The sequence below is a fragment of the Schistocerca americana genome, chromosome 5 (assembly GCF_021461395.2).
Source record: "Schistocerca americana isolate TAMUIC-IGC-003095 chromosome 5, iqSchAmer2.1, whole genome shotgun sequence".
NCBI lineage: Eukaryota > Metazoa > Arthropoda > Insecta > Orthoptera > Acrididae > Schistocerca > Schistocerca americana.
In genome coordinates this window covers 528,259,213-528,270,417 of record NC_060123.1, presented here as the reverse complement: position 1 = coordinate 528,270,417, position 11,205 = coordinate 528,259,213, and the positions used below count along the sequence as shown (strand labels likewise).

General features: G+C 38.8%; 1 protein-coding gene across 1 annotated transcript; it reads left to right on the top strand.

The window, feature by feature from the left end:
- Positions 1 to 758: 758 nt before the first annotated feature.
- LOC124616040 (ejaculatory bulb-specific protein 3-like) lies at positions 759 to 4,308 on the top strand. Its single transcript, XM_047144265.1, has 2 exons — positions 759 to 1,014; positions 3,949 to 4,308. Exons 1-2 carry the CDS (start codon positions 822 to 824, stop codon positions 4,143 to 4,145), a joined length of 390 nt encoding a protein of 129 aa, XP_047000221.1. The 5' UTR covers positions 759 to 821; the 3' UTR covers positions 4,146 to 4,308.
- Positions 4,309 to 11,205: the final 6,897 nt, after the last annotated feature.

Sequence of the window (11,205 nt, the reverse complement as noted above, 5' to 3'; positions counted from 1 at the left end):
CGCAGAGATGGCATAATAAAAGCAATAGAGAATATAATAATCAATGCTGGTCAGGAAAGTGAAGATGAATATGCAGCACACGACGACGTAACTGAGGTTGGAACTGTCAGGGCGGATGAAATTGGAATGCATTCCTGGTAAAGAAATGCAGCAGATAAAGAATTTGGCGTCTACCGCTTCTGTGATATACCACCCCCTTCATGACGCTAGTCACCAAGCTTAGTGCAGTTTCGATTGCTTAGATGTAATTCTACCGTTCTTCCTTCCCTCGGCAAACTCGATGACGCGCTGACCGACCGAAGCAGCAAGGGGAAGAAAGTGATGTGTCACAATATTTTTAATACACTAGAAATGTTGCTGAAAAAAAGTTTTAATACGTTAGACAACAGAGATACATCTACAACGGCAGTAAAAAAGTGAGTAATTGTAAGATACTCATAAGATGCCTCTTTATTTTACAGTATAGTAAACTGCATGTTAGTTCTAAAACGACATCTTGCCAGAGTTCGGAGGAACGACAGAAGTGTCACGTATCGGACTTGGTACGCACAATTATGAGAGCGGTTGGCCTCAATAGTTTCTAAGATATCAACTCTGGAAAATCCGGAGGAACGGTGGAATTCTCGCGTATTGGACTTTGCACAGGCAATTACGACCTGTTGACCTCGTGACGCAGCACTCTAGCGCGGAGTAACATTTCATGGAACTCGCAGTGCCTCAGCACCAAGGCTGGGTCCAGGTGCCTGTTTAAAAAGCGCCGCCGTCCACTCTTTCCGCACACTGCACAGCCTCTCTGATCCAGCCAGACGCAGCTCCCCACCATGTCCCGTTCCACTTTTGTTGTCCTGGCCGCCGTGCTGGCGCTGGCCGCCGCGGAGAACCGCCTGCTCTCGCAGCTGGACAATATCAACGTGGACGAGGTGCTGGCAGACCCGGCCAGGGTTGATGCCGCCGTCAACTGCTTCCTCAGCGACGCCGACCAGGACTGCAACGTCCGCTCCAAAGTCGTTAAAAGTGAGTCTCTCTCCTCCAAACTACAAACACACTTTCATTAAATATGTTTTTCTGTTGAAACAGAAGCTCTTTGGTGATCATTTCCAGTACTTCTGACTATGTTTCCTTGATGACCTTGTACGATACAACAACAAACCAACGCTTTCATTGCAAATTGCAATGCTGCCGTAACTACAAAAAAAATCATAAAACGAACTAGGAATGTTGTATCCAAATTATCTGATATTTATTGAAACTGTTCTCAAATGCATAGCCATAGGTTTTACAGCTTGGTAAATCTTTAATCTGTTCCTGATAAGGCAGTAAAATATTTAATTCCAATGAAATTTGTGAAGAATTTCCTGTCAACATAGGAAAAAGTTAATCCCATTTTGACTTACAAAAGTGGACAGTGTAAACGCTTCCTTACACTACTCCGGACGCTGGTTGGACCATCACATCGTTCACTGCTGGTGCTAAATTCCTGTCTTTCTTCCGTGTACTGGCTCACAAAGTCGCTTAATGGGGTGTTCTGTACATGATCTTGATAAAAGATAGTGTTTTTCCATTAGATAATGGAAGTGAAGAGAAGCAGGAACCAAACTGAAGGGCTGTCTCCGGTTTTATCCCTGATACGTGGATTTTTTATGCTTACTAAGGTACCTAAACTCAACACCAGAGTTGCACAATGGGCTTCCAAAATAATCAGATGGTTTCGTTTATTGGAAGCCAAGTTTGTGTGAAGAATACATAAAAACTTATTTTAAAGCTTGCATTAGATGCAGTAGTTCGCTTAGACGTTAATTTGAATGTAATATAATTATTAACAATCACATTCGTTTATTATCAAATGAAACAATGTGGTTCCCGAGACCTTTTCAGGTCTAAAGCATCTACAATTTATATATGTAGATTGAAGTACGAATGAAAATTTGTACCAAAACCAGAATTATAATACGGTCTCCTGCTCAGTAGGCAGAGGCGTTAACCATTACGCCACCCTGACGCTGTAGCTTTGCACAACTGCACAGACTACCCTAGCACCCCTCCCTCCTCAATCCAAATTCTCATTCACGCCTCGGCTCACTTGGTATTCCTCCTAAACACGAACACCATTTCAGATCCTCTCCAATTGTTTTGGATTAGCACCTCAACAGTGAACGAAAAAAGGGATTCTAGCCTGAAATCCAGGCACAAGTGATTTGAATCAATTGAAACAGTATGCTTCCCCCAGTCCTTTTCAACTCTCAAACATCTGTGATGTATATACGCTGACTGTAACGACGAATGAAAATTTATTTATACCAAGGCCGGGATTTCCACATGGGTCTCCTCTCGCTAGGCAGATGCGATAACCACTATGCCACCATGGTACAGTGTATTTGTACAAAATTGATTTATGTTTTGTTAGCTCTGATTTTACTATATAGAGGTTATTCTGCAAAAAATATTATTTCAGTGCTTTCTTCTGAGATAAGGACTAAAAAAGCCGCACATATCATGAGGAAAATAAGTTGATTCGTGAAGCCATAGTCTTGTTTACAAAATGCTAAATCCACCAAAAAGAAAGGAAAAGTATATCTATGCGAAAAAGCAGACGCCTTCCTGAGAGACAATTTTCGCTCCTTCTAAATGAACAATGTAAATTTAGACAAGATGTGGCTCCAATTCAAAGAAACAATATCGACAGAAATGGATTTACACAGAATAAATTAGTTGCGTTCGTAATCTCTAAAAGCGGTAGGTTACATTTGCTGTCGAAAGCGTCTTTTGTTTATCCGTATTTAAGGTTCGCAGTTATTGTTGCGGTCTTCATTCCAAAGACTGGTTTGATTGTAGGTCTTCCACTAATACGTTCTGTGCAAGCCTCATATCTATTTAACTACTTCAGCCTACATCAATTTGAACCAGCTTAGTGTATTTGTGGCTAGATCTCCCTCTAGAATTTTTATGTCCATACTTCCCTCCAGGATGTCTCTTATCAATCGCTCCCTTCTTTTGTGAAACCGTGCTATAAAATGTATTTTCTCTAATTCCATTCTGTACTTCCTCATTAGTTATTCCATCAGTTCATCTAATCTTCAGCATTCTTCTGTAACATCACATTTCGAAAGCTTCTATCATCTTCTGGTATGGGTTGTTTATCATCCACGTTTCATTCCCATGCAATTCTGAACTACATAAATATAAACTCAGAAAAAGATTTTATAGCTCTGATTTATATCATACTAATAAACTCCTCTCCTTCAAAAAAATTTTCTTGCTACTGCCGGTCTAAATTTTATACCACACTCTAGCAATCGCCAGTTAAGTTGCTGCCCAAATAGCAAAATTCAGCTACTACTTTTATTGTGTCCTTTCCAAATCTATTTCTCTCAGCTTTGTCTGGCTTAATTCGACTGAATTCCATTATCCGTGTTTTACTTTTGTTGCTGTTAATCTTACAATGTCTTTTCAAGGCAGTATCTATTTCGTACGAATGCTCCTCCAAGTCCGTTTTCGCCTCTTCTAGAATTGCGTCATCGGCAAACTTAAGAGTTTTTATTTCATCCCCATGAACTTAGCTACTTTTCCAAATTTCTTCTTGTTATTGTTTGCTCAATGGATAGGTAGAATAATATCAGGGATAGGGTACAGATTTCACTCAAACACTTCTCAACTACGGCATCTTTTTCATGTCTTATAACTTTTATAACTGCAGAGTGTACAAGTTATAAACAAATTTTCGCTCACTATATTTTATCTCTGCTACCTTCAAAGTATCGAAGATAGTGCAGTAAATTTTGTTAAAGGATTTCTGTAAATAGCACTAACAGTTAAACTTTACTATCAAATATCTATTACCTGTTTTGTTATTGCACTGACATCAGATTAAAGTTATCATTTAATATCCTGCCGAAATTGTGGAGTAGGAAGAGTTTTATATATGATTTAATGTATGTTTATTGGTAACAGGCCTGATTGCCGAGATGGTGAAAACCAACTGCGGCGAGTGTTCAGAAGGGCAGAAGGCTGGTGTCGCCAAATTTCTGGGGTTCATCTCGAAGAATAAGCCAGAAGAGATGAAGCAGCTGCTCACCAAATACGACCCCAACGGTGAGGCTCTCGCCAACTACGGCGACAGCTGGAGGCAGAAGGGCATCAGCGTGTGATGAAGACGTCTCTCACCCACACCGTAGGAGAGAACACTCATTACTCTTTACTTTCTGTGAATCGTTGTATGTTAAATAAAACGAAATTCTACATTATGATTGTAAACCCTTTCTGCTGTAACCGTACCTGTGGTCAATAAATTCAAAAGCAGTGTTTGGTAAATTTTCAGGCCATTGCTCTACAAGTTGATTAGCTGTACTACGTTCAGTCACACCTTTAAGCCCATTACTGCTGAGTATAAGGTATACCTGTTACTATTTTAGTTTACCTAAGAAAAGAGCAATTATTGTCTCTGCATGCCTCTGCCGATGAAAAATGTCCTAACAGTGACATTCGTATTTGTGTATTGTAACTTTCACCATCACAATCGCCACGGGGAAAACCAGCCTACACACAAAGAAAATTACGTTTGACAGTAATCATCACAAAACAAGCCTCAGTCGACAGCAATTTGCGATTAATGAGAGTAGAGACATACAACACTCGCATCTGGGAGGATGTCGGATCATATTCCCATCCGACCATTGAGATATGTCTCCCGTTGGTTCCCTAAATCTCTTACGACAAGTACCCAAATTGTTCGTTTCAAAAGGACACGGCGATGTCTCTTCATATCCTTCACCACTTCGAACTTGAGCTCAGTCTCTAATGCTGTTGTAGTCGACGGATTGCTAAACCCTAATCTTTTTCCGTTCCGTTTCACCATTCTCATAACAGGTTTATGTATCAATTTTCATCCCAAACGCTTTGATTCTCTCCTTTTCTGGTTTTCCCACAGCCCACTTTAAGAGACAGCGAAGAACACAGAAACTGAGCAAATCATTGGGATACACGCCTCGGTGGACTAAAATGACGGCGACCGCTTTCTGTAAGCGGCAAATCCGGGGTCGAGTCCCAGTCCGGCACTAATTTTCATGTGTCGTTAATATAAGGTACAGCTGGCGTGAAACTGTTTTAGCAATTTGCGACCCAATTTCGTAATAAAATAGCTGTGAACTGTCAAACACTGTCTTTCCCTTCAGACATGTGTGCAAACTTGAAGGACACTCTAATGTAGTATATACAGACACTATAACTACAGACTATGTGTAAATGAAAAAATGAAAATGCAAATGGTGCTGGTATTGTATTGAAAATCAATGTTACAGTTACGAAACTGGGACCTGGGTGCTCCGTATGGTGGGCAAGAAATTATTTTGAAATGTCCTCTGGGACTCGTCGAGGTGGCTCTGAGCACTATGGGACTTAACTTCTGAGGTCATCAGTCCCCTAGAACTTAGAACTTCTTAAACCTAACTAAGCTAAGGACATCACACACACCCATGCCCGAGGCAGGATTCGAACCTGCGACCGTAGTGCTCGCGCGGTTCCAGACTGTAGCGCCTAGAACCGCTCGGCCACCCCTGATTGCAGGTGGTGTCCTTTCTGCCTTAGGGACTTCATGAAGCTGAGTATTAATCAAGTGTTCGGGATCTTCATCAAATAGGATTAAAGAAAAATGTTGTAGCATTTTCTTCGTTTTCCTTTATTGTTATTTCACGCCCTTCGCCCCCTATGGGCTGGGGGGTGACCTGCCAGCAGTACATTTCTTCGTTCTTCAGCCAAGAAAATTGAAAAAATTGTCAGCGACAAATATAAACAAAATTTGCTGTGGTATTTAATTTTAAATTAAAAATTATAGATGGACAGTTAAAAAAACGGAAAATTTGTATGTTTTAGAAACACATACTAAGAAGCTGAAGCTATTTTAATAAAACACTGAAGCACTGCAGTTTCACTTAAAAACCTGAAGGACCTGCACTAGGATAGCAATTGTGAGGCATGCTGCTTTATATTTTACCGATAGATACAATCAGCACGAGAATTAGATGGACATTCTCTGTGAACGTTGTTATACGGAAGAACTAATTTTCGTGAAATGCTCTTGAGGAAGTTTAATATAGTATCCCGCTACTGTAGCTACATGCAGATTGACTCGGAGAGTGCGGCCGATATCATTTTGTCACACACATTACTTCCGCTTCCGACTGTCGCGAGAACACATGCCGCGGCGAACATATCACCTGGGAATCCATTTCTTTCCCCCATGATAAGTGGCGTATGATAGTGACCTTCCTAGATGGTGTCACGCTACAACATAAGAGATCAGAATATCACATCCTTGCGTGCTATTTTTCCACCATGGACACAGTTTTACGAACTGTGGTAGCAGTAGCTGATACTGTGAATGCGGCAACAGCAAATTAGAGAGAGTCCGACATACTAAAGACATAGTAGACCCACTTGGTGACGAGCGTGGCAGAATGGGAGAAAGTTCCTCCAACAGCATCAGCACCATTTGTTTCTATGCCAGCAGTTTCAGCACCTGCATTTCACGGATTTAATAAATCGCTGGAAATTTGGGATATGTATTTTTAATGATTTCTCCTGCATTCCTCATACTCATTTTCCTTATATTTCGTTGTTCTCTTCTGGTAGTCACAGTTACTTGCTGGTTCGCAAATTATGGCCACTCGTGCAAGCAAATAGCTTACCGTTCCAAGTCATGTGTACATTGTTGCTCACTCGTTTCGAGGCGCAAACACATGTAGTGGCTTTTTTTTATGTTCTCAGATGTTCAGCTGGTTGACGTCGTCAAAATGGGGAGACAATTAGTAGACGACGTGAAGAAGATCTGCTACCCTGAAGAAAAAAGCGCATGATGGACGAAACTAGGAGGCTATAAGAAAAACAGAAACAAAGTATGCATTCCTTGCTAAAACAAATCTACTAATATAAAAGACAGGTCTTAGTTAGAGGAAAAAATTTCTTAATGTGTGTGTGTGTGTGTGTGTGTGTGTGTGTGTGTGTTTTTAGACCACACCATTGTATGAAAGCAAATTATGTACTGTATGAAAACCATGGAAACAAGAAAAGAGAATCGTAATACATTTTCTTTTCTCTTTTCTGGTTTATAATAAAAAATTTCCCTAAGTTTTTTTGAGAGAGAAAAAATTATTATAACGACGAGACTGAAATAACGAACGTAACATAATAGGCACAGGTGGTTTCCGTGGTCAGTCATAAACAGGGTATTGTTAGAGACTTTCACGTCGTCTCGTCTACAAATTCTGAAACAAATAAATATGAGTTAGGACAAGAAAAATGAAGTTGTAAGTAAACATTAATATTCACCAGTAATTTGGACACTTGAAAGCACTTGGGGGTAGAAAAATCAGTCTTTTTTTGGACTCAATGTTTAAAACTAAGGATGTAGCTGAAATTTCAAGAAAGCAAATATTAGAAAAAACCGGTGGTAGAGCCTCACGACGAATAAGAGCTATAATATTAATTAAACTAGAAATTCTATGACAAGAAATTCATTATAGTGAGTATTAAGTTTATTCACATAGGTAAGAGAATCACTTCATTACAGTTTCAGGTACTTAGTTCTAGATACTGTCATATAGACAAAAAAAAAACAGTGGAAAATGCATACACGAAAAAACAGCACTGCGCTATAAATGAACAGAAAAGAAATGGACATCAAATCGACAGCACTGTGCTATAAACCAACAGCGAAAACATCTACGGTAGTGATGAAGGCAGAAAAAATGAATTAAAATTTGTGCCACTGGCAGGACTCGAACCCGGGTCTTTTTGCTTACTACTTCTACTTCCATCATTATCGCAGATAAAGATGAGACTTAAATGCCTCGGGGAAAATTTAATTATAAGATATAGGAGCGAAAAAAATCATATAGAAAAAAAGCGTTGCGGTATAAATTGTGATATACTGACAATATAATGACTTGTACTTTGTTACGCTTAAGGCTATTTGGAACTATGAAGGGCACTCCAAGGTAGGAAGTCAGACACAAAGCAGAAACCAGGCAAAAGTGATAGCGTTTAGCGCTTAGGTTACCGAAGTCACATAGTAACAGAAGGGCGGCGCAACTTGCAAACGCTCCGGCAGCTGTACCAGTGGGGGAAAAAAAAAAAAAAAAACACGGACAATAAAAGCGTGAAACAGATAGCTCTGCACTATAAATGGAAATCATACAGGTAGAAAAGGATTGTATTGTAAATGAATAGAAAAAAGAGCATTAAATCGATAGCTCTGCACAATAACTGAGCAGCAAAAAGTCAGATAGAAATGGGAATCAAATCGATAGCTATGGACTATAAATGAATTGTGAGAAAAACCATATAGGAAAAAACAGCGCTATAAGTGAACAGAAGAAAGGAGCAGCAAATTGCTAACTCTACACTATAAATGAAGTTAAAAAAATCATAAGAGAAAGAAAGCACTGCGCTGCTAATGAATAGAAAAAAGCATCAAATCGATAGCTCTGTACTGTAAATGAACAGCAATAAATCGTACCTGAAAGAAAAAGTTGCGCTATAAACGAATGCAGAAAAAGATCTTCAAATCAATAGGTTTGCACAATAAATGAATAGAAAAAAGTTATATAGGGAAAACGCACTGTGCTATAAATGAGTAGGGAAAATGAGCATGAAATAGATCTGCACTATAAATGAACAGCAAAAAAATCAGATATGAAAAAAGCACTGCGCTGTAAGAGAACAGGAAAAAGAACATCAAATCGAAGTACAGTCTGCAAATTCCCTCAAATTCACAGAAAAACATAATATTCATATAGGTAAGAACGTACTGCACCTTACTTTCGTATAGAAAAAAAATACGAAGTATTACGCTATACTTTCAACTACCTAGTTTCAACTACTTTTGAAAACTATTAAATTGAAACGAGTTTTTCTACATTTTAAGAAATGCTCAGCAAGAGATTAGCAAAGAAATGTACAAAAAAAGGAACAGCAAAGAAAAGAACATCATATGGACAACAAGAAATGAACAGCAAAAAAATGAGCATCAATTGGACAGCAAAAAACGAACACAAAAATAAACAAATGAGCGCCAAATGGAGAACAAAAAAGATGAACAGTAAAACAATCGCATGTTAAACGTAAAAACAAACGTATCACCTAAGTGCACCTTTTTTATGTTCTTCTGTTGTTCATTTGATGCTCTTTTTTCTGCTGTTGTCTTTTTACTGTACATTTGTTGGTGATTTTTCTGTCCCCTTTTTGAAGCAGAGAAGTTCACAAAAGTTTAGTAGTTTTCAAATTAGTTGAATCTGGGTAGTTAGTGGAGTGTTTTTTCACACATATGGATATAGTGATTTTCTCTGAATTTGAAGGGAGGGACTGGCAGTCCTCCAAATTTATGCTCTTTTCTCTGTTCATTTATAGGGCAGTGCTTTTCCTACCATACGACATATTTGCTATTTAGTTATAGTGCAGAGCTACCGAGTTGATGTAAGTTCGTCTGTGTTCATTTATAGCGCAGTACTTTTTTTCTTATATGATTGTTTTGCTATTCATTAATACTGTACAGCGATCGATTTGATGCTCTTTTTTCCTTTCCTTTATAGCACAGTGCTTTTCCTTATATTGTTTTTTTACTTTTCATTTACAGCGCACAGACGTCGAGCTGATGCCATTTCGTTTCTGTTCATTTATAATGGAGTTAATTTTTTTCCTGTATGATTCTGCAACGGCGCTACCTGATCTGCAGTCAGCTCTAAAGTCAAGTCCGGGCACGTAGTATGGATTGTCGCCGGGAGTGCATATTCGGCGAAGTAATGAGTTGAGTGTAGCTGTGGAGTGCGTAACGTGTTCCTAAGGGAGAGAGGAAAGGTGATGACGCTTCGGGAAGTCCATTGGCACCCAGCACCTCACACCACAGTTCTCAAATAGTCAACTGCTCACCATACGCAGCTCTGGCAAGTAAAGATTAAGTTCTTCCCTTGAGTGTCTCACTCACAAGCACACACACACACACACACACACACACACACACACACACACACACACAGACTCGTAAAATAGTTGTCAATAATTTTCACTTTATTTCCCACGTAGTACTTTCATTTTGTAGCCTTTCATAGTTTTTTACATGTCACAAAAACGGTTCAGATTGTCCTGCTCTAAAAAAGGAAACAAATTTACTGATTCTGCGTGTTCTACTTAGGAACATCAACAGTTTTAGTTTGCATTTGTGAGTCTATCCCTTTCCTTTACAAAAGACTTTAATTTCATTACATCAAGTAAAGGCGAGTAAATAGCAACTAGGCCGATCTGGTTTTCTGAATACTTGTTACGATAGCGGTGCTACGCTATTTCGAATTCAGACATACGGCATATCACGTAAGAAACATCTGCACATGGCACAACAAGCAAAACCAAAACGTGTTTAAGTCACACGTGAACTATGTCAAAACATAGAAAAACTCGAACATGGAGCATCGGAGGACGGTATACATACAGTTAACTTCACCAAAACCTTCGTCCACTAGATATTACTAGTTGCTTATTCTGCATAAAGCCAGTCTTGCATGAATTACGATAAGAACCACACAAATGTTTACATAAAAAAATGTCTTTTCGGCGCTCGCCGTAAAGGTGTATGTCACATGTATTCGTAGGCATATAGTAGTTTCGTCGGCATTACACAGCGTAGGAAAAACTTATATACTAGTATGTAGAAATAAATTCATACTACTCTTCAACATAAAATCGCAATATAATTCATGCCTGTTTTCTTTATCCATGGAGCACATTATTCAGTTATTTTAAGATAAATTGTTTGTTAAAAATGTTCACGTTGGTTATTCATGGAAACATTAAATCATTTTCACCTATAATTCTTGTTTCTATCTACTGTTAGTTATTTGATAATGCAAACAAACCGTTTAAATGAGAGTGCTATCTCATAACATAATGCATATCTTCTCACGCTAAACAAAATAATGGAAACACAGTAGGGATGTTTAGACATCAGATTACTCTTTAGTTTTTTATACGAATAACACTTCGATCGAGTGTACCCGATGAACCAGCGTTAAAGACTTTTCGTAGAATATAGTTACATGTACTGAAACTTGAATTCTTCAAAAGATTTCATAATCTGCGGGTGGCAAACATATATTTTTATGATGATTCTTAGCCTCAATACTTGCTGTCTAACTATGCAAATATCTCTTCAGAGCCTGGTTG